At 33.9% G+C, this 25,218-nt stretch overlaps 1 protein-coding gene across 1 annotated transcript in view; it reads right to left on the bottom strand.

Annotated features, from left to right (window-relative positions):
* Positions 1-25,218, bottom strand: part of ANKRD27 (ankyrin repeat domain 27) — a 97,660-nt gene that overhangs the window by 38,193 nt on the left and 34,249 nt on the right. Inside the window, exons 8-17 of the mRNA XM_074293245.1 lie at positions 25,129-25,194; positions 24,967-25,043; positions 24,509-24,630; positions 20,185-20,263; positions 19,465-19,597; positions 15,424-15,516; positions 13,808-13,935; positions 5,769-5,851; positions 4,934-5,049; positions 4,412-4,504 (exon numbers count right to left, since the gene is read on the bottom strand). Of these exons, the coding sequence (XP_074149346.1) occupies positions 4,412-4,504; positions 4,934-5,049; positions 5,769-5,851; positions 13,808-13,935; positions 15,424-15,516; positions 19,465-19,597; positions 20,185-20,263; positions 24,509-24,630; positions 24,967-25,043; positions 25,129-25,194 (990 nt within the window). The remainder of the gene's footprint in view (positions 1-4,411; positions 4,505-4,933; positions 5,050-5,768; positions 5,852-13,807; positions 13,936-15,423; positions 15,517-19,464; positions 19,598-20,184; positions 20,264-24,508; positions 24,631-24,966; positions 25,044-25,128; positions 25,195-25,218) is intronic.

The raw sequence follows: 25,218 nt of genomic DNA, 5'->3' as shown, positions 1-25,218 counted from the left end.
ACTCTTGGGTCAAGACTGCATTTGGTATCACAAGTAGGAGAGTTATGTTTTGGAGGTAAAGCTGACAAATACGCACTGCATCTTCAGGGGGGATGGCAATCAGGGTTAAGTGACTTGCACAGTCACACAGCTAGTGAGTGTCTGAGGCTGAATTTGAACGCCTATCTCTTGACTCTCAGACCAGTGCTCTAACCCCTGTACCATCTGGCTGCTCCATTCATTGAGTCTTGAAACAAAGCCTCTTGGGTGAAATCAGTGTTTCTAAAACGTGTTTAACCAATGGGACTGGGGGAGGGGGGAGAGAGAAAGAGATTAGGTACATAATATAAATAATTAAATTACCATAGTAACCTATTATTTGATAAATTCAAAGATCCTAGCTATTGGAGCAAGAATTCCTATTTAACAAAAACTGCTAAGAAAACTGAAGAGTTGTTAGGATTACTAAGTGAGAACTGAGGTTGTCTGGATAGTGACAAGGTGAGAATTCAGGTTTTCTGGACAATTACAAGGTGAGAACTCAGGTTGACTTGATAGAGGGGGCAAGCTCATTGGCTGGGGTGGTTCTTCCCAGAAGCCCTTGCATTATCCCACGCCCATTCTCTGGGAGGATAAAAAGAGACAGCACTGGGCGCAGAGAGCAGATCGGCCTGGAGAAGGATAAGAGCTGGAGGAGATTCAGAGCCAGGATTCAAGAAGAAAGACTCTGAATTGCATCAGGCTTGACGGGGCTCTCTGCAGGAAGGGAAGTCACTTCTTTGGACAAGAGTTAACAGCAACTGCCTGGAGACAATGGTTCGTTACAGGAAGAAGAATCTGTCTGAGAGATTTGAGTAGACACAGCAGTTCTCTTCCTAGAGAGCGATCCAGCAGCTTCATATTACATCAAATACCAAGATAATAAGTGCATGATTTAGACATAAAGATAACATTATAATCAAATTAAGGAAACATGAAAAAATGTTACCTGCCAAATCTATGAAGAAATCAAGAGTTCATAACCAAACAAGAGACAAAGGATCGGAGGTAAAAATGGATTAATTTTAATTACATTAAATTAAAAAAGTTTTGCATACACAAAACCAATGCAGCCAAAATTAAAAAGAAAGCAAGAAACTGGGGAGAAGGGGCAGACATTTGAAAGTAAGATTTTCAAAGAAGTCTCATTTTTTTAAAATTATAGAAGATTCAGCCAAATTTATAAAAAGTAAAAACCACTCACTCCTGAATTGACAAATGTTCAAAGGATATCAACAGGTAGTTTTCAGAACTCAAAGCAATCAATAATAAGGAAAAAAAATGCTCTAAATGACTAATAATAATAAGGAAATGTAAATTAAAACAACTATGAGTTATTATCTCATACCCATCAGAATGGCTAATATAATAGACAAGAAAATGGCAAATGTTGAAGTGGATATGAAAAAATAGGTACATTAAAAATAGATTCAATCATTCTAAAGAATAATCTGGAACTATATCAAAGGGCTATAAAATGGCATATGCCTTTTGACTCAATAATCTCCTTACTAAAACTATGTGCTTTAAAAAAAAAAGATCTATATGTACAAAAAGAAAAAGGATCTATATGTACAGCAACTTCTGTAGCAGTTCTTTTTTGCGGAGGGGACATCAATCAATTGGGGAATGGTTGAACTAGTTATGACTTAGGACTGTGATGGAATACTATCATGCTGTAAGAAATTATGAGAGAGATGCCATCACGTAACTAGGCATTGATTCACACTTAATACCATACACCAAGATAAGGTCAAAATGGGTTTATGACCTAGGCATAAAGGATGAGATTATAAATAAATTAGAATATAGGATAGTTTACCTCTGTGGAAGAGGAAGGAATTTATGACCAAAGAAGAACTAGAGATCATTATTGATCACAAAATAGAAAATTTTGATTATATCAAATTGAAAAGTTTTTATATAAACAAAACCAATGCAGACAAGATTAGAAGGGAAGTAAATAAACTGGGAAAACATTTTTGTAGTCATAGGTTCTGATAAAGGCCTCATTTCCAAAATATATAGAGAACTGACTCTAATTTATAAGACACCAAGCCATTCTCCAATTGATAAATGGTCAAAGGATATGAACAGACAATTCTCAAAGAAATTGAAACTATTTCTAGCCATATGAAAAGATGCTCCAAGTCATTATTAATCAGAGAAATGCAAATTAAGACAACTCTGAGACACCACTATACACCTATCAGATTGGCTAGAATGACAGGGAAAGATAATGCAGAATGTTGGAGAGGATGTGGGAAAATAGGGACACTGATACATTGTTGGTGGCATTGTGAACACATCCAGTCATTCTGGAGAGCGATTTGGAACTATGCTCAAAAAGTTATCAAACTGTGCATACCCTTTGACCCAGCAGTGTTACTGCTGGACTTATATCCCAAAGAGACCTTAAAGAAGGGAAAGGGACCTGTATGTGCAAGAATGTTTGTAGCAGCCCTCTTTGTAGTGGCCCAAAATTGGAAACTGAGTGGATACCCATCAGTTGGGGAATGGCTGAATAAATTGTGGTATATGAATGTTATAGAATGTTATTGTTCTGTAAGAAATGACAAACAGGATGGCTTCAGAAAGGCCTGGAGAGACTTACATGAACTAATGTTAAGTGAAATGAGCAGGACCAGGAGATCATTATATACTTCAAAAACAATACTATATGATGATCAATTCTGATGGACATGGCCATCTTCAACATTGAGATGAACCAAATCAGCTTCAATATGACAGTAATGAACTGAACCAGCTACACCCAGCGAAAGAACTCTGGGAGATGACTATGAACCACTACATAGAATTCCCAATCCCTCTATTTTTATCCGCCTGCATTTTTTATTTCCTTCACAGGTTAATTGTACACTATTTCAAAGTCCGATTCTTCTTGTGCAGCAAAACACCTATATGGACATGTATATATATACTGTATTTAACATATACTTTAACATATTTAACATGTATTGTTCAACCTGCCATCTGGGGGAGGGGGTGGGGAAAAGGAGGGGGAAAACTGGAACAAAAGGTTTTGCAATTGTCAATGCTGAAAAATTACCCATGCATATATCTTGTAAATAAAAGCTATAATAAAAAAGAGAGAGAGAGAGAGAGAGAAAAGAAAGAGATGCCATCAGAAAAACTTGATTTGCATGAACTAATACAAAATCAAGTGAAAAGGACTTGGAGAACACCCTACAAAGTGATAGATGATAATGAACTATAAAAGGCTTGGCTATTTTGATCAGTGCAATCAATGATCTATGACAATTAAAATGGACTCATGAAAAATTCCATATGCTTCTAAAGAAAGAACTGATAGACTCATGAGTACAGACTGAAACATATTTATTTTCTTCTTGGTTTATTGTGGGGGGAGGGAGGGTTTTCACATTGTGATTAAGTTAGAAATATTTTGCATGACTTCATATATATACAATGAGTATCACATTTTTTATTAAGAGGTGGAGGAAGAGTAGAGGAAAAGAATTTAGAAATTAAAAGAAAAATTTAAAAAATTTTAAAATGTAAAGGCAAAAAAAAAGGTTGAAAAACATTTAGTTATCAGGGTATGACATACAAACTGAACATCTGAGTATCAATAATTTATTGGAGTCACTGAGTTAGTACCCTTGTACATGAGTCTTGAACTGGTATTGTCAAAGGGCAGTGGTCCTGGCCAGAATAATAAGAGGAAGAAGAGATCAGGATGAATTTCTTTTAGGAAAGTAGCATGCCTGAAATCATAAGAGTACCATAACCTAGGAAAAAAGGTTATTAGAAGACATACATTTTTGATAAACCATTGTTTCTGCTCTCATGGAACTTATAGTCTATAAGGCGGATAAGATGTCAATAAACTATAACATACAATATAGCATGAAAAAATACACCAGCAAAACAAAATGTTTTGAGTCTGAGAAGAAAGTTATTTCTGAAAAGTAGATGGAGAACATTGAAGACCTCACGGAGGAGGTAAGTGAACTGTGCTTTAAAGCAAGTGGAAGGAAAGATATTCTAAGCATGGAAAACACTATGAACATATAAGCAGGACAAATTTTATTGTGCTTTAGGGAGAAGACTAGAAAGGAAAGGAAGAATCATATTGTGGAAAGTCCTGAATGCCTAGCTAAGTCAAATTCACTAGGCAATCTATATTCAAGAATGATCATTCTCTCTTTAGCATCAAAAGATGAACTTACAGGGTGATGAAATTCAAAATGACAAAATATTTTAGAAGCCTAATGCAATAATAAAAGCTAGTGGTAATGACAAAATACAAAAGGAACATTGAAATTTCTCACTTTTAAAACAAAATTACTATTAATTATAATACTACTATAATACACAATGCCTATTTAATCAGAAAATAACTACTCACATCTTCATGACCATATGTACATGCTAAATGGAGAGCCGTGTTGCCATTATTGTCTTGAACATCTGTATCTGCTTTATAATGTAACAACAGAAGCTTAAAAAAGAAAGAGTCAACAATAAGTATCAAAAAATTAATGTATAAGAACAAATGACATACTATTGTAATTCTTTAGGTACCATCAAAAAGCAAATTAACACATTACAAATCTAAATTCTTTAAATTATTAAGAATCAAAGATTCTCTTGGTTTTATAAATTCCCTATTATTCCAAATGCAAGAAAAGCTATTTATGCCACTAATTCCAGAGCTATACATATGCCTCTGTTAACTGTTTTGCCTTTTACTTGCCCTTGTTAGTGTAAGGAAGGTAATGCAGCAGGACAGGAATTAAAACCTTATTCATGAATGAAATAATGCTTATGGAAAAACTACTGATATAACAGCAAAATCAAATGTCGACTCCTATTAATTTGTTCCTTTTTTCTTTCCGTGTAGTCATTATTGAAACAAGAGACTGCTTACTGTAACACTCTGATAGCCCTTCTGACAAGCCAAATGAAGAGGTGTTGACCCATGATAATCAGTTGCATTCACTACAGCCCCCTTGGAAACCAGCAGATCAATGAGTGATGCTTGCCCTAGAGAGAATACAAAAAGTATTTCAAAACAGATAAAAGCTACATTACTGAGAGGGAACAAGTTAAACGGAGGCAAAGATTTTCCAAACAAACAGGAAATCCCAACATTTTCTTCTCTTTATCATCCATTTGGTTCAGTTTATATAGATTAAGTGCTTTGCTATTTAAAGGAGTCAGAGCGTCTACATTATTCAAGTGACAAAATTGGAACCTTTCCTTTAAACTTACTCTGTAACGTAAGTTTTAAGCAATGTAAGTTTCTTTGAGATAATATTAAAAAGTATATGTTAACATAAAAAAGTCTGTGACCTTTGGCAAAGAGCAGTCCAGAGCAATAAAAGGCAGAAGAGTAGTTTGTTCTGATTATGAAAATAGCTGGATATATCTGATACTCAACTTGCAAAGAAAATGGAGAATGAGGGCTAGGAGTAGTGGGGAGAACTGAACTGCTGCCTGCACAACACTAATTATGACAGTGAAATATGGGCTTTACATGAAGGTTCTCAAACTGCTCTTCAGGCTGGACAGAGATCATTTCATCAGCGATTGAGGCTAAGGCAATTGAAGAGTAAGCTGACAAAGCATTTGGCATTTTTAAAAGAGGATTTGGCTGCTTTCAAATGAAGAGCACTGGGCTGGAAAATAAACACACCTCCTCCCCTCCCCGATTAATGAATTTGCTTAACCTTTACCAAAAAAAAAGACACAAGGGTACCTACCACAAATAGCAGCAACATGCAATGGCGTATAACCCCTGTCATCTCTGGAAAATGGAGTGACAACTGAAGGATCATTCAATCTCCTACATACCAGAAGTAAAGAGAAGAAAAACAGCAAAATAAATGACACAATAGGTCAAAGTTTTCTGAATCAATCTGCTATTTTCCCAATCCAAGTGGATTTTATTCAGTGATGTCACTGTAGCTGCAAAACCTATGATCATAGAATCTTAAGCCAGAAAGAGCCTCAGCAGCAGCTATTCTAACCCAAAAAAGAGCCCCGGCTACAAAGCAGGGTCTCCTCGCCTCTGCTCCCTCCCAGGCAACCTGCTCTAAAGGTGGCATGAAGATCACAGCTTCCACTTACAGTTCCAAGGACTCCCCCTAGTTATGCTTTCTGGGATCAGGCAGAACAAGTCCCCCTTCTAAATGCAGCCCTTCAAACACTTCAAAACAGAAACAGTCTTCTCTCAACAAGTCCTTTAACTTATTTTCATACAGCATGAATACTAGATCTTTTACCATCCCAGTTTATCAATATCCTTCCTAAGAGGGGGCAGTACTCCAGATGGGTTCTAACCAAAGCAATTCTTTCACACACACCCCATTCCAAGAAAGGATCTGTGCTTCTCCTAATTTAGGTTATATTCTATTTGCTCTATCACACTGTTGATTTATATTAAGATTACAGTTCACCAAAATCCTCAGATCTTTTTTTAAGGTTAAGTGATATTCTTACTGAATTTTATCTTATCTCACTGTGTCCAGTGTTCTAGTCAGATTTTTTTCTGTACCCTAACCTTGCTGTTCCAATATGTCAGCTATCCTTTTCAACTTTTTCTTACCTATAAGTTTGATAAATACATTATTTATGTTTTTATTTGACTCACTAATAAAGAAATTAAACAGGATAACCCAAGCACAGACCCCAAGAAACTTCATTTTGATGCTGACTAACTTTTGAGTCTAGCCAATCAACCATTTCCAAATTCACCTAATTTTATTATAATCTAGCCCATAAAAATTAAATGAGAGCATTTATCAAATGGTTACTATAACCTAGGCAAACTATAATTATAGTATCTTTGATCTACTAGTTTAGTAATCTAGTTAAAAAAAAGAAAAAAGTTGGGGGCAGCTAGGTGGCGCAGTGGATAGAGCACCAGCCCTGAATTCAGGAGGACCCCAGTTCAAATCTGATCTCAGACACTTAATACTTCCTAGCTGTGTGACCCTGAGCAAGCCACTTAATCCCAATGGCCTCAGCAAAAAATAAATAAATGAATGAATGAATAAATAAATAAATAAACAAGCAAATGAGCAATAAATAAATAAATAAATGAGTGAGTAAATAAATAAAAGGGGGGAATAAAAAATAAAAAATAAAATATAAATGATTTATTACAGCTTACATACTTATGATTGTTCATTTATGTTTCTTTTTATTGCTTCTCTTAATTCCTGTTTGTACTATTTTCCATATTATTTTACTGTTTTCTATGCAACTCAAGCCTTTTCATCAGAAATCCTTGGAAGTCATTCTATTTCATTAAAGTTTGATTTTCTGCTTGCAGTATTATACTCCATTTTACTGGAGTATATTATTACTATTAATTAATATTATTGAGGATAGGCTATATACTCTACCTTCTAGAATCTCATAATCCAACCTCTCTGTTTCTTTCCATTCATGGCTGCTAGATCTTATAAGATTCTAACTGGGACTCCTCGATACCTTAATTCTTTCTTTCTAATTGCTTTGCAGAATTTTTTTTTTTTTTTTTGATCTGGAACCTTTTAAGTGTCCCCAAAGTGGGCTGTATTTTATCAAAAATATTCCTAGAATTCTTCATTTTAGAGTTTCAAGAGTCAGCAAATTCTTTTTATTTCCACTTCACCAACTCATTGTAAGAAATCAATGGGAACTGTATTATAATATTAAAAGGTAGTCCAATGATGCTTCTTTTTTTTTTAACATGTTATACTGGTTAGTGACTTTTTGTTGTATCTTATATTGTCTTCTTTTTTTTTTAAGTTTTTATTTTATTTTATTTATTTAAGATTTTATATTTATTAAGATTTTAATATTTATTTAAGATTTTATTTTATTTATTCGTTTGTTTGTTTGTTTTTCCTGAGGCAAATTGCCCAGGGTCACATTTGAACTCAGTCCTCCTGGCTTCAGGCTGGTGTTCTATCCACTGCACCACCTACCTGCCCTTTTAAAAAGTCTTTTATCTTTGGTTTAGTATTTCTTGTTGTCTCATGAAATCACTGACTTATGTTTAGTTTATTCTAATTTTCATAGAATTTCATACTTTTGCAAAGCTGTTAACTAGTAGCTAAATGACAAAATAGATAAAATGCTGTGCCTAGAGTCAGAAAAATAAGGAAAAAAACATAACCTCAGATACTAACTTGCTATGGGACAATTCTTTCTACCATAGTTGTCATTTCATTTTCCAATTCTGTCCTCTAGCACTCTCATTTCACTGATTAAAAAAAAAAAAAAAAAAAAAAAAACCACCTTTTTTTAATTCTTCATTTCTTCTAAGGAATTCTAATTGAATTTGTGCCCAAGCTGTGTTTTCCTATGAAGCTTTGTTTATAAATATTTTGGAGTCCATTTCTTACTAAGTATCTCTGTCACTATATAGCATTTTCATGGTAAAATGCCTGTCCATTTTTTCAGACTATTTTCTGACTTCAGACTTAATGGTGATTTTGCTGCTTCTTTGGGAGGATAATGAGTGTTGTTATTCCAGGAATTCAAAGACAGCAAGGGCTGTATACCTACAAGCTTTCAGTATTCCCAAACAGGGTCAAAGTCTGATTGCCTCTCCCTTCTCCCCACCCCCAAATCTGATATGTCCCTGGCCTTGTCCCTGGCCTGTAATTCAGTCTGAGCCACGAGGATATGAGTTTTCCCCAGGTGGAGTTTTAGTAAACTACTGCTAGACTTGGCTACTATCAATGAGAGTACTGTGATCCAAGATTTCTATTACTTTATCTTGAGATGCCAGAAACAGTTCTCAAGGTGTAGTGTTCTGAACTACAAAGATCTACAAAGGCTTAAACCCCACAGAAACTTAGAATATTAGGGGCAAGATCAAGCAAGGATGACTACCCAAAAGCTTGGAGGTAAAGGATACAACCTATCAAAAAATCCCCCAGAACTACAACTGATGCAATGAGTAAACCAAAACCACCACCAATCAGTTATCAAATATTATTTGAATATATTTATAAGAAAGGTACATGCTTAACCTTATTAGAATACCTGCTGTCTAGATGAGGGGTGTAGAGAAGGGAAGGAGAAATATTTGGAACACAAGGTTTTGAAAGAGTGAATGTTGAATATATCTTTGCAAGTATTTTAAAAATAAAGTTATTATTAAAAAAAAAAAATATATATATATATATATATATATATATATTGAAATTTCAGAGTTATTAAAAGTTCAGAGATCCCACAAAAATAATTCTGGAGTAACTGTGAGGAAAAAACTTTTTTAAAAATTATTTTTGAGGGAGTGGAGCCAATAGACAGAGTAAAGCCAGGAAGCTGCTTGAGCTCTCTGTTTCCCTCAAAAAACACATGAAACCAAGTCTCTGAGCAGAGTTTGATAGAATGTAACCCCTCTCCAGCTCAAAATAGACTGGAACAATTTCAAGAAAGGTCAGTCAGTGAAAATCCAAGTCAGACAGACTCTGGGAAAGCCAGTGAGAGGGTCTTAACCACAAAAAAAAGAAACAACTGAGACCCTTGGTCCTGGCTCAGCAGAGAAGCAGATCAGTGGGGTAGCCTCCAGTCCCAGCTCAGAAGGTAAGCTCTGAGAAAGCAGGCTATTTCTAGAAAAGAGCAGCAAAAGTATCAATCTGGAAGCAAAGAAATTGGGACAGAAATCATAAACTTTACCTAAATGACAGACTCCATGAAAACTAGAATAGACCTAACAAATCAATGACTTCATTAGAGAGCAAGAAATATTAGAATAAAATCAAAAGATTTTTTAAAAAATAGAATAGTGTACAAAATATCTGTTAACACAAACAAATGACCTGGATAATCACTGGATGCTCATAAAGCCATAATAATAAAAAAAGCCTGGACATTATATTTTAGGAAATCATAAATGAAAACTGCCTAGATTTATGAGAACTTAAAAGCAAAGTGTAGCTAAAAATAATAATAAACTAATTATATCCTGAAAGGAATCTTAAAAAAAAAAAAAATCCAGAAAAGTCAAATACTTCCATACAAAAAAAAAAAAAAGAAAAAAAAAAGAAAACAAACAGAAGAGTTAAAATTCTAAGGAACCCTAATCAGGTTCACACAAGGATTGGCACCTATAAAGAAAAGGAAAACTTGGAATATGATATTCCCTAAGGCATAAAATATTATCTTAAAATCAAAAATAACTTACCCAGCAAAACTGATTATTTTCCCTCTGTAAAGGGGAAAACACTGAAATACTATTAACTACTAACATAGGAATGGAAACATTAAAAAAAAGATGAATATCGCCAAGTTTGAAACTATATGCAGATTACAAAGTACTGATACTCTTAAATGGGGAGAAATAACAAGTATCATTTTAGAACCCTAATGTCATCCAAGATCCCAAATGAACTTAAATATGACAAATGATGTAATAATTAATTAGATGTTAAAAAAAAATAAAAGGGAGAAGAATAGGGAGGTATGAGAAGAAAAGACATCACTTGAAAGAACCTTACTTTCACCAGACAAAGTCAAGGAGAGTAGAATACATATAAACAATTTGGTTTACAAGGAAATTAGAAGGAAATGCAGGCAGGGAACAAAAGGATGTAGACACTCAGGAAGGGAAACAAAATGATACGTGGCCAAATTGTGAAGAAGTTTTTAAAAGCAAAGAAAGTAGTAATTTATGACTGGGGAAAAGGAAGAGGAGAAGCAGGAAAGCAGAAACGATTTGCATCAAGTATTGTATAATGATGAATACAAACTTAGCTCTTCTCAGCTATAGTGACCCTAAAAATTCCAATAGACTTGTTCTAGAAAAGGCCATCTACATGTAGAGAAATAACTTTTTTCTGAATGAGGGCTGAAGCATACTATTTTCACCATTTTTATTTTTTCTTTCTTGTTTTTTTTCCTTTGGTTTTGATTTTTCTTTTACAACATAAAATATTTAACATAATTCTCTCTCTCTAAATATACACACACACACACACACACACACACACATATATATATATATATATATATATATATATAATTTTAAACTTATATCAGATTGTTTGCTGTCTTGGGGAAAGGAGAGAAAAGGGAAGGGGAAAAAATTTGGAACTCAAAATCTTACAAAAGTAAATGATAAAATCTGTCTTTACTGATTGAGGCCAGTTCTAATGATCTTGTGATGAAAAGAGCCATTTACACTCAGAGAGAGAACTTTGGGAACTGAGAGTGAATCACAACATAACATTCTCACTCTTTTTGTTGTTTTTTGCTTGTATTTTGTTTTCTTTCTTGGTTTTTCCTTTTTGATCTAATTGTTCTTGTGCAGCAAGATAATTGTATAAATATGTATACATACATTGGATTTCAAAAAAAAATCTTTACATGTAATTAGAAAAAAATAAAATACTATCAAGTGGGGGGAAAAATATAAATCATTAATGCTCTCCACACTCCTTATTACCCTTTTCCTTTTCGTAAAAAGGAGGGAGGAAGCAAAATAAGGAAAAAGCATTAGAAAAAGGGATGGAGGAAAATACAGTTAACCATAACTGAACATGCATGCAAATAAATACACCCACAAAATATCAGCAAATAGCAGAATGGATGAAATGGCATTATTCAACAATATATTTATAGGAAACACAAATATTTACATAATTAGAACAAGAGATTAGAAGAAAATTTCATCCTTCAAATTAACCTGAAAAAAGTGGGAGTAGTATGATTATGTCAGAGCAAAAAAAGTAGACAAGTTTGGACAGTAAGAAAAGGAGAATCTTTTAAAGAAATAAAAAGGAAACTACATCATCCTTAAAAGTACCAGAGACAATGAATTAATAACAATTCTTGACATGTATGGACCAAATGGTTACATAGAATCTAAATAATTAAAAGAAAATTTAAATTTTTACAGGGAGAAATAGATAATAAAACCGTATTAATATGGGCCTTCAATGTAGCTCTTTCAGATGCAGACAAATATTAACCCTCCAAAAAGAAAAACATTAAAGGGTTAAAAAATTTTTGCTAAATAAGATGATACATCTCTGGCAGTCCGAATACATATTTTGCAGCAGTACATACTACTTTATTGACCATCTATTAGGATATAAATTCCTCACCAATAATGAAAAGCACATATATTAAAAGCATTCTTTACTAATATAATAAAAATTATAATCAGCAAAGGAGCATTAAATAAAGGATTAAAAATTAACTGGACAGTAAATAAATAAATCCTAAAGAACTGGTGGGTCAAAAAACAAATCACAAAAACAATAAGTATACCAAACATATGGGATACAACCAAAGCAGTCCTAGGAGGAAAAAATTTAATTTCTAAAACTCTTCAACAAAAGAAAGATATCAGCTAATTAAAAAATCTAAATAAATAGAAAATCAGCAAATTTTTTAAAAACTCAAACGCTAAAAAAGAAATCTAAAAATCAAAGAGATTAATAAAATTGAAAGAAAAAAGCACTAAAGTAAAAGTTTTTTTGAAAAAAAAATTTTAAACCATTGTTTTGATTTTTAAAATTATTAGGAATAAAATTGAAAAAAAATCACAACAAATTAAGAAGAAATAAAGGAAATTAGGAAAAATTATTTTGCCCAACCAGATACCAATAAAACTGACAAATAAAATGTCTAGGTATTTACAAAAATATAAAATGCCAAGAACAGAACAAAACATGGGACAGAATAAAAATAGAAAACTTAAACAATCCAATCTTAAGGAAACTGACAAACCATAATCAAACTCCCAAGGAAAATGATGCTTTGCAAGAATCACAGTCATATTTCTTAATCATCACAAAATCAGAAGTGACAGAGAAATGATTTAAGCCTAGGATTTCCTAATTTCAAGTCTAGAATTCTTTTTTATAAGCCATGCCTTTCAAAATAAATAAATAAATAAAAATAACAAAGAAAGAAAAGTTTTGATTTCTTTAATATCAGTCAGTTCTATATATACTCCTCCCCTGCAAAGTCAGTCCTTCCTTAAAAGTTAGGGAAAAAACATTAACCAATCCTATCTAGTCCTCAAACTGAGGAGGAGAAAAAGAAACATTTCTTCCTTTCTTCTCCAGATACAAGATTAGTCATCAGAATTATACAATATCCAATTTCATTTAACTTTTTTTTTGTTTACATTGATGTAGTAATTGTATGATTGGTTTTCCTGATTCTATTTGTTACTGTTTACAATTTAAAGTCTTCCTAATTTTTTTTAAAATTCCTCATATTTGTTATTTCTTCTAGCATAACATTCCATTATATTAATACACTATAATTTGTTTAGCTACTGCCCTACTGATGATCAACTTTGTATCCTATATCTTGCTTCAAGGAATCAGCAACAGCTCTATCAAGTGTGTTATGACAAGAGACCGAGAAATACAAAATGGAAGATGAAGCTGTTCCCATTCCAGAAAATGCCTAAAAAAAAACTTGCTCTAATACCAAAATGATATATGCTATTACTATGAAAAAAAATTTCCCCTTAAAAGCGAGGAAGAAATAATTTTTTTACATCTATATACTTACACTATCTCCCTTCATGTTTTCTGTATCTATATAATATATATATATAACCAATATATAACAACCAATGAGATGTAAAGAACAGTTGGTAGCATCCCCATTTTAAACATGAAGTTTAGAAAACTTGAATAAATGATTTCTTCCAAGTCATAAGTTTGCCCAGGCAGGGCCAATATCAAACCTTAACTGTTCTTTCCACTCTACCAGCTTATAATGTTTTCAACATAAATGTTCCCAAGCATGGTGTAATTCCCAAAGGTCCTCTTACCCAGAGACCAATTTTTCACAGTTGTCGCAGAAGCAGAGAGGATGGCACATTTTTTGAACGGTGTCTTTATCATGGTCATCCTGACACAAAAGTTTTTCTATTTCTTCCTGGTTACCTGAAGCAATGTGCTACAATAAATCCAGAAAATAGGAACATAATAAGTACTTAATTGAGTTGAGGGGGGAAGAGGGGAGGGTTCTGAAGGAAAATTAAACTGAATACTAAATTAATGTACTTGTCCAGAGAAAACAGCCATTCTCTATCTTCAAAGTTTTACCTCCAAATATTTTAGCATTATCTTTCCCCCTAAACTCTAATGTTCCCTTTTATTCTAGAGAGCTTCACTTTCACCATTAAGTGATTCTTCCCTCTCTCTCACCCCCAATATCCAATCTGTTGCCAAGACCTGTCAGTTTTTTACCTTTGCAAATCATCCAGAATATTTTCTTTCTCTCCTAATACTGTCACCACCCCTGGTGCAGGCCCTGACCTCACACCTTGATTATAACAATAACCTACTGGTGAGCTTGCCTGACCCAAGTCTCTACCCATTTCAATCCATATTCCATCAAGCCATCAAAGTGATATTCCTAAATCAGGTATCCAACCATGTCACTCTCCTACTCAATAAACTCTGGTAGCTCCCTATCACTTCCAGCATCAACTACAAAATTCTTTTTTTTTTTTTTAAATTTGTTTGGGTCAGTGGTCCTCAAACTTTTTAAATAGGGGGCCAGGTCACTGTCTGAGGGACTATAATAAAAACAAAACCTCACAGTCTGTCTCCTCCCCTCAGCCCATTTGCCATAACCCAGCGGGGTGCATTTGGCCCTCGGGCCATAGTTTGAGAACCCTTGATTTTGGTATTCAAAAGCCTTTATTATCTAGTGTGAACCTCTCCCCTTCAACAATTTTTGTAGTCTCTTATTGATTGATTGATTGATTCATTCATTCATTCATTCATTTATTTATTTATTTGGGGGCAATTGGGGTTAAGTGACTTGCCCAGGGTCACACAGCTAGGAAGTGTTAAGTGTCTGAGGCAGGATTTGAACTCAGGTCCTCCTGACTTCAGGGCTGGTGCTCTATCCACTGCGCCACTTAGCTGCCTTCTTATACTTTACTCCCCCTGCCATGTGACTACAATCAAACAACATTGGCCACCTAGCTATTCCAAGAACTAAGCACTTTCTCTCTCAACCCTAGACATCTGCCTGCCCTCCATGCCCAGAGTGCTCTCCTTCCTCATCTCTGCCTCCTTCCTGCCAGGCCTCCTACAAGACCCAACTAAAACGTTATTTCTATAAGAAGGTCTTCTCAACCTCTCTTAATTACTTCCCATTTCCCAGTCTAAGGCTTGTTTGTACGTGCTTCTTTGCTCACTGTCTCTCCCAGTAGAGGCAAGGATGGCTTGTGCCTCTTTTTGTGTCGCCCCAAACTTAGCCTAGTGCCTAGCACATTGCAGGCACTTAAATGTTTTCTGACTGTAGCATAGAACTTGGTATAGAATAAATGCCCCAGTAAAAACCAAGCTATAATCCCACAACAGATTCTAAAAACAAAGACCACAATGTATTATCTTTAATTTAATTAAAAGAGAATTATTGGTGTCTTACCTTAAAACAAACAATCAATAGGGTAGAACTCATCTGGGACAGTAAGTTCATTCTCTGCCTAAGGGACAGTTTGTCACTAAACCCTTCAGATTCCTAGAAGACAAACAAAATACTTTTGAATTACAAATTAGGACATATCATAATAGAGATAATATAAAAGCAAAAATTACTTAACCTTCACAATTTCTAACTGAAAAAGATAAACAGTTGATTTCTTCTTTTTCTATTCTTTCTCATGTATGAGAGCTTGGTTACATTTAGGATAGGCAATCTTTGGCAATCTGGTGAAGCTCATGGTCCCTTTCTTAGAATAATATGTAAATTCATAAAATAAATGCATGAAATAAAATATATAGCATTACAAAGGGAAGCAATCATATGCTGGGACAGTAAATGTAATATATTTTTTTAAAAAGTTCATGGATTCAAGAGTTGAAAACTCCAGTTTTAGACTTAACAACATATAGCAAAGTGGAAAATACAACTATTTGATTCATGTATAAATATTTAAATTAATTTAATTGTTAAATTAGTGTGAGATTAATACCAGAGAATGCTGTGAGAGATAGGTCAAAAATAAGTCATCAAAAAAATATACAATATTTCACTCCTACATCATGAAGGGGTGGTTGCCTGAGTGACAGAAATAAAGTTATTAAAGCTATTCGACCTCTATACTTAATAGAATAATCTATTCAAGACAAAAGAAAATGCCTATTCTGAGAAAGTATGAAAACAAGTGAGGGAGCAATTACAACTGTTCCCTGTTAAACATCAAATTAGATCTTATAAACAGCTGAAATTAATTTTTTAAGCATCAAATATGTTCTGTCTCCATGACAGGAATAAACTACTTACCTCTGCCATCCCCTAGAAAATTATCCCAAGATAACTAAAGCTTTGTAAAGCTAAAGTATGCTGTTTCTGTGCTTTTTAATGGAGGTTGAGTTTATGAAATTAAAGTTGCTTTGTTTCATGTTTCAAGTACTTTAATGTCTCTCTTTTAACTTCTAATATTTAAGTAAGCACAAAAAGAGTATAGTACTTCCAGATGTCATATCATATTATAAATCATCAGTCATCAAAACCAAACAAACAAAAATCTGGTACTGGTTAAATATATAAAGGTAGAATAATAGAACAGACAAGGAGGAATCAAAAACAATGGAACTCAGGAATCGGACAACTAAACCAGAAAACCTAAATGTCTTAGAAAAAAGTCTCATTTGGGGCAGCTAGGTGGTACAGTGGATAAAGTACTTCAGCCCTGAAGTCAAGAGGACCTAAGTTCAAATCTGGTCTAGCCACTTAACACTTTCTATCATATGGCCCTGGGCAAGGCACTTAACCCCAATTGCCTCAGCAAAAGAAAAAAGAAAAAAGCTTCATTTGATTAAACTTCCTGGAAAATTGAAAAGCCCACAGGCAGAAATTAAATTTAGACCAAACACCTTAATACAACATTCTATAAATACAATCTAAGAGGCAGCTAGTTGGTACAGTGAATACAGCACCAGCCCAGAAGTACGGAGAACCTGACTGTGTGACCCTGGGCAAGTCACTTAACCCCAAATGCCTCAGGAAAAAAAATTAATCTAATCTAAATGGATACATGACCTTAATATTAAATTAGGTAAATAAAAAATTAGAGAAAAAATCATAATTGTTAGTTATGTTCAGGAGATGTATTCTTACTCAAATAAGAATTAGAAAAAATTAGATAAAAAGGATAACCTTGAGCATATGAAACTGAAAAGCTCTGCACAAAAAAAATTAATGCATTCAGGATAAAAAGGAAAGCAACTAAATGAGGAAGGGAAATCTTTGCATCAAATTTCTTAGATAAGGATTTGATATTCAAGATATTATACATACCTGATGTGTATGCATAGATCCAAGATACTCAGATATATGCACATGTGTATGCATGTTCTCACTTTACACAAGTTCTCACTTTACACCAGAGGTTCATTCCCTCAGTCTACTACATAAAAACTTTTTACATAATGCAGAAGGGAAGGAGAAAACTTGTTGAGGGCCAGCCCTTGATTCAATGACAAATGGGGCCACTTTTCAACAATGAGGTAATTCGAGGCAATTCCAATAGACTTGTGATGCAAGGAGCCATCCGCACCCAGAGAGAGAATAATGGAGACTAAATGTGGATCACAGCATTTTTTTGTGGTGATGGTATGTGTTTCCTTGGTTTTTTTCACTCTCATTTTTTTTCCCTTTTTGATCTGATTTTTCTTGCACAACATGACAAACATAGAAATAGAAGAATTGCATGTCTTTAATCTACAGTGGATTGCTTGCTGTCTATGGGAGAGGAGAGAGGGAGAAAAATCTGGAACACAAGGTTTGTAAATGTGAATGCTGAAAACGATCTTGGCATGTATTCAGGGGAAAAAAAAAGAAGCAAGAACAAGAGGAAGAAATGCCGGTCTTTGGGGGCCTGGACAGAATAGAGAGGAAGAACATGTGGGTGCAGACACAGAGAGCCTGTAAATGGACACAGAAGAAAAGGCCACACAGGAGCTAGAAACAGACAAATAATGCCCAAATCCAGAGGGGCAGGCACGTGGGCAGAGAGGAGAAAAAATCTCCTCTTTTGGAGGTCTCAAGTCAAGACCCTGATATGGGGGCAGTGATGGTGGATGCAGTCTCCTCACATACATCCTTTTTCTGCTTTTATTTAGAGAGTAAATTTTTAGGGAGTTTTTCTGGTGGGAGGGGTTGAAGACCCCAGAATGACAATGCCAATGGGCAGGAGTGGAGAGAGTACATTATTACACAGTCAAGTTAACATAGGGTTGGTTGGTTGGTTTTTTTGGAATGCAGATTTCTTTCACAATTTTTCAACTGAAGTTGAATTTGTGTAATGCAAATTTACATAAAGATATAAACATATGCATATATAAACAGATATATAATATATCTGTATATATACAGATACATTGTATTTTTGTATAGTATATACAATACACATATATTTATATCTATAGATATAGATACACATATATATGTCTATGTGAACATATACACAACATGATCAAAAGCCATTAGAAATAGTCAAAAGATAAGAACAAACAATCAATTTTAAAAGAAGAACTGAAAACTATTAACAATCAAAGAAAAGCACTAATAAAAGAAATAAAATCAAAATAACCCTGAGTGTTTTATTTCACACCCAGCAAACTGCCAAATATTACAAAAGGTGAGAATGATCAATATTGGAATTGGGGAAAATATGCACATTAATGAACTACTGGTAGAGCTATGAATCAGAATTTTGTAAAGCAATTTAGAATATGTAGATAAAATGATTAAAATGTGCATGCCCTTTGACCCCAAGATTCTTTTACTAGATTTATTCCCCAAGGAGATCACTGATAAGAACAAAGATGCCCAAAACTGAAAAATGATTCAATAAATTGTAGAACATAAATGTAGCAAACAACAAATATGAAGAATACAGAAGTGTGGAAAGGCTTAATACATGAAATGACTAGAGCAATGTAAACCTCCCCCCCCCCAAAAAAAAAATCAAGTTTATATCAAGAAATTATAAAACATTCAGGTTCTTTATGTAGTATTATAATATGAAACTTAAAATTTAAATACTAATTATGAATGAAACTCTCCGAGTTTAATCAGGCTTTAGATGTGTTAGATAAATACTAATAAAATCAAAAGCCAATAAAATAGCCATTTAGGCCATTATATCAAGAAAAATAAATTTTACAAGTGAATTATTTTATACAGCAAATATCTGGACAAAGCTGGAAATGATTACTGGTCCAGAGGCGAACTAACCCAAAATTTAAGATTTGTCTGGTGTGTTTCATGAAGCAAATTTAAGTGAATAACAACAAAGGCCATATCAAAAGGCTCAAACTCTGCTCCCTTTCACACATACCTCTTCAAGAAACAGTGTAACTACATACTCCTGTAAGAGACAATTTGAACTCTGTCCCTTCAGTCTTTCAAAAACAAATGGATTATAACACAATAAGTAGAATAATGAAACGAAATTCTTACAGGAGGTTTTTCAGAAAGATTTCCTTGTCGAATATACTCTATTGCAGCCTCTATTGAAGTCAGGCAATAACCCAATTCATCCTTTGCTGAGCTACTAAATCTGAAGTTTTTAATGTAACTCAAATTTGCCATCCTAACAAGGAAAGAAAAAAGGAAAAGTTATAATGATATCTGCCCAATTGACACATACACAAAGAATACATGGTCAGTCATGGTCAAAAAACTAAGTTGACTAAGACTATCAGCAGTAGATATGACATGGTTCAGTTAACCTGATCAATTTCATTTCTCCAACAGAATTAAAGAACAATAGCACAGTTCAACAAAAGCCCAATAAAAAGGGATTATACACTTAATATAAAGAGCTCAAAATGAAAATAAATTCACAAAATGACTAGTTATAAATTCTAGGACTCTGTGCAAGTATTGTTGGTATTTATTCAACAAGTCCAGAAAAATCTACCAGTAAAAAGGATACAAAAATACATCTATTGTACTTAGCCAAAAAATTTACCTTTCTGTCCTCCTAAAATGTACACAGTTGGGAAGATAAATAAAAACTGACTTTTTAAAAACTTTCCTAAAAGAAATTATTACTCACCCTGTTAGAGTGATCAAGTACCTAGTTATTATAATGCTGGGGTACTCAAACCATGATAGTCTAGATAATGGAAATCATATTTTAATGTTGCAGGCTAAAAACATCTTAAATATTTTTACCAATTTGGTATCTCTGTCTTCACAAGTAAATAAAGGAGGACAGACAGCAGATCATCAGCACACATGTTCTCCATGTTAACTGTAAGGAAAAATGTTCAAGAAAACAAAGATACTATAATAAATATCTATCTCTAAAATCATATCCCAATATGATTATATTCCACAGTAAAATGTCACTGTCCGTGAAGTCATATTTAATAGAAAACTAATACAATGCATACGTCATAAACTGAAGAGGCTTTAATATGATACAACAATTATTTTCTCCCTCTAGGGAACTAAGAGCCCATGGGAGTTTCTTTAACAAGGAATAAACATCACATCTCCCTAAAGTTATTAACAAAGATATCTTTTCCCTATTTGAAACCATCTACATTTTAAATACTATGTATACTGATTATCTATGTCTAGCTTTTTTAATATATCATAACTGAACACATTTGGCTCATCAGCTTATACTCACATAGTTTACATTGAATGAGAAAGCAAATATAAGTGTTTTCTTTTATCAAGAACAAAGAGAAAGGAGATGACTATCACTATAGTGAGATTGTGGCTAGTCATCTAAAACATATTTTTCTAAAAAAAAAAAAAAATAAAGATTCTCATGTGCTAAACATATTCATACATTTTTAAAAGCCTGATAAAACTGACAATAAGCTTGGTAATTTTCTTGGAGCACAATTAGTTGAAAATGAACATCCACTAAAAGTGGCTGCAGACAAAACATATAGGGTTCTCTATTAAAGTACATCTAGTATCTCCTACTATTTCAGTTATTACTGGGCCCTCATTTTTAATACTGGTATCTTTTACATCATACCTGTCACAAGCATCTGTCTATACCTAGATTTCATTAGCAGGAAATTTCCATCAAGTCTCCACTGGAAATAGATATTTTTTAATCATGATTGTTATTAAAAACTAGGAATATTAATAACAAATGACCTTTAACATTTACAAAGTTTTTGGGAAAACGTATAATACTAATCTAACATCTAATCTATAAATCAATCAACAAGCACTTACTAAGCACCTACTATGTACCAGACACTATGCTTGGTTTTGCCTCATAACAATCCTGTAAAGATTTTCCTATTTTGTAAATAAGGAAACTGAGGTCTACAGAATTTAAATGACCTACAATTACACAGCAAATAAGCAGTAGAGCTGGGACTACACTATGAATCTTCTAAGTTTATTTTAATAAGCTACCTCCTCACAATTTAATTTCCTTTTTCTTCCTAAAGGACAGATTTGATCAACCTGCTAAATATTGATTATCTCCAAAATCAAACTCCACTCGTAAGATTTCAAAACTTGGGCAGCTAGATGGTGCAGTGGATAAAGTGCCAGCCCTGAATTCAGGAGGACCCGAGTTCAAATTCAGTCTCAGACACCTAACACTTCCTAGCTGTGTGACCCTGGGCAAGTCACTTAACCCCAATTGTCTCAGAGAAAAAAAAAAAAGATTTCAAAGCTCTTTATAACCTGGCTTCTTCCTACTTTTCCAGGCTTCTTACACTTTGTTCCTCTCCAAGTTCTCTGTGATCCACTGATATTTGTCTCTTGCTGTCCCTTCAACGTTATTCTCCCTCTAGTGACTCCAGCAATTTCCACTGGTTACCCTCCATACTGGAATGTTGATTTCTTCCTCATTACCTCTGCCTCCTGGTTTCCCTGGCTTTTTAAATCTCAACTAAAGTCCCACCTTCTGCAAGAATACTTTCCTAGTCTTCTTTAATCTTCATGCTTTTCTAATATGCAATAGAAATAAACTGCAACTTTTCCCAGTAAGATCAGGAGTGAAACAAGGTTGCCCACTATCACCATTACTATTCAATATAGTACTAGAAACGCTAGCCTCGGCAATAAGAGCCGAGAAAGAGATTCAAGGAATTAGAGTAGGAAATGAGGAAATTAAACTATCACTTTTTGCAGATGACATGATGGTATACTTAGAGAACCCCAAAGACTCTGCTAAAAAGCTACTAGAAATAATTCAAAATTTCAGCAAAGTGGCAGGATACAAAATAAATCCACATAAATCCTCGGCATTTTTATATATCACTAACAAAATGCAACAGCAAGAGATACAAAGAGAAATTCCATTCCAAACAAATGTTGAGAGTATAAAATATTTGGGAATCCATCTACCAAAGAAAAGTCAGGAATTATATGAGAAAAATTACAAAACACTTGCCACAAAAATAAAATCAGATTTAAATAATTGGAAAGACATTCAGTGCTCTTGGATAGGCCGAGCGAATATAATAAAGATGACAATACTCCCCAAACTAATCTATTTATTTAGTGCTATACCAATCAGACTCCCAAGAAACTATTTTAATGACCTAGAAAAAATAACAACAAAATTCATATGGAAGAATAAAAGGTCAAGAATTGCAAGGGAACTAATGAAAAAAAACTCAGAGGAAGGTGGTCTAAGTGTACCTGATCTAAAGCTATATTATATAGCAGCAGTCACCAAAACCATTTGGTATTGGCTAAGAAATAGACCGGTAGATCAGTGGAACAGATTAGATACAAAGGACAAAAAAGGGTACATCTATAGCAATCTAATCTTTGACAAACCCAAAGATTCCAACATTAGGGATAAAAATTCATTATTCGGAAAAAACTGTTGGGAAAACTGGAAATTAGTATGGCAGAAATTAGATATGGATCCACACTTAACACCATATACCAAGATAAGATCAAAATGGGTCCATGATTTAGGCATAAAGAGGGAGATAATAAATAGATTAGAGGAACAGAGGATAGTCTACCTCTCAGACTTGTGGAGGAGGAAGGAATTTATGACCAGAGGAGAACTAGAGATCATTATTGATCACAAAATAGAAGATTTTGATTACATCAAACTAAAAAGTTTCTGTACAAATAATACTAATGCAAACAAGATTAGAAGGGAAGTAACAAATTGGGAAAATATTTTTAAAAACAAAGGTTCTGACAAAGGTCTCATTTCCAAAATATATAGAGAACTGACCATAATTTATAAGAAACCAAACCATTCTCCAATTGATAAATGGTCAAAGGATATGAACAGACAATTCTCAGAGGAAGAAATTGAAACTATATCCACTCACATGAAAGAGTGTTCCAAATCACTACTGATCAGAGAAATGCAAATTAAGACCACTCTGAGATACCACTACACACCTGTCAGATTGGCTAAGATGACAGGAACAAATAATGACAAATGTTGGAGGGGATGTGGGGAAATTGGGACACTGATACATTGCTGGTGGAGTTGTGAAAGAATCCAGCCATTCTGGAGAGCAATCTGGAATTATGCCCAAAAAGTTATCAAACTGTGCATACCCTTTGACCCAGCAGCGCTACTACTGGGATTATATCCCAAAGAAATACTAAAGAGCGGAAAGAGACATATATGTGCCAAAATGTTTGTGGCAGCTCTTTTTGTTGTAGCTAGAAACTGGAAGATGAATGGATGTCCATCAGTTGGAGAATGGTTGGGTAAATTGTGGTATATGAAGGTTATGGAATATTATTGCTCTGTAAGAAATGACCAGCAGGAGGAATACAGAGAGGCCTGGAGAGACTTAGGTCAACTGATGCTGAGTGAAATGAGCAGAACCAAAAGATCGCTGTACACTTCAACAACAATACTGTATGAGGATGTATTCTGATGGAAGTGGAAATCTTCAACATAAAGAAGATCCAACTCACTTCCAGTTGATCAATGATGGACAGAAATAACTATACCCAGAGAAGGAACACTGGGAAGCGAATGTAAATTGTTAGCACTAATATCTGTCTGCCCAGGTTGCATGTACCTTCGGATTCTAATGTTTATTGTGCAACAAGAAAATGATATTCACACACATGTATTGTACTTAGACTATATTGTAACACATGTAAAATGTATGGTATTGCCTGTCGTCGGGGGGAGGGAATAGAGGGAGGGGGGGCAATTTGGAAAAATGAATACAAGGGATAATATTATAAAATATATATATAATAATAAAAAAAAAAAAAAAAAAAATCTTCATGCTTTTCCCCTGAGACAGACTAATGCTAGTTTATCCTGTATCTTTCCCGGATAAAGTTGTTTACATGTGATCTTTCCCATTGGACTGTGAGCTCCTCAGGGGAAAGGGACTAGTTTCTGCCTTTCTTGTATCCATAAGACTAAGCACAGTGCCTGGTATATGTTAAGTGATTAATAAATGATCAACTGAGTATGTAACTCCCTATATTTGTCCACTAATTGTATTACTTTGTAGATTTCAACAATGTAAGAACATTGTATCCCCAGTTTCTTTCTCAGTATACAAACCTCTTTGGCTAGGAGACTGCATAATTAGCTGTACCACTTTTCGAAGACAAACCAACTTCTGTTGTGGAGAGGTACATTTGTTCAGTTGACCCAATTCTCTCTTTGCACGGGGTATGTTGAAGCTGTAATATAATTTAGAAAGACAATTTTAGGTCAGAAGTAGTAAGTTCATACTAATTCCTAATCCTTTCACAATAAGTTTCACTGACTTCACAGATTTTTTTTTAAGTGACAGGAGAGAACCATATTCAAAATGATATGACAAATCAATGGCAAAATGTAGCTGGATTAATTTAGAGCTTATAATAATTATAAAATGTAATTATAATAAGACCTCAGAGATCAACTAGTCCAACTCTTTCATCTTGAGAAACTGAGACCCAGAGAGGGTCTATCCAAAACTATCTCCCAAAAAGAGGCAATAACCCTAACCCATTTTATTATACTGCAACTCTTACCTGAATTCTGGTTTAACACCAATATCTTTCTGCTGAAGGTCTTGAAGACTTCTTGTAATTTTGTTAAAGGCAGCATCCTAACAATAAATTTTTTAAAGTTTTAGTTTCTTTAAAAATACAGAACATGACTTCCACCTTTCTTTTGAAACATTTAAGACCTACCTCATTTGCTTCAATAGTTCCCACATATTTAAAGATTAGATCATATATATCATGATGAATATACATCTGCAAAATTAATTAGATCATGAT

The sequence above is a fragment of the Sminthopsis crassicaudata genome, chromosome 2, assembly GCF_048593235.1.
Source record: "Sminthopsis crassicaudata isolate SCR6 chromosome 2, ASM4859323v1, whole genome shotgun sequence".
NCBI lineage: Eukaryota > Metazoa > Chordata > Mammalia > Dasyuromorphia > Dasyuridae > Sminthopsis > Sminthopsis crassicaudata.
The sequence above is the reverse complement of the archived record's forward strand: the minus strand, read 5'-3'. Positions and strand labels throughout refer to the sequence as shown.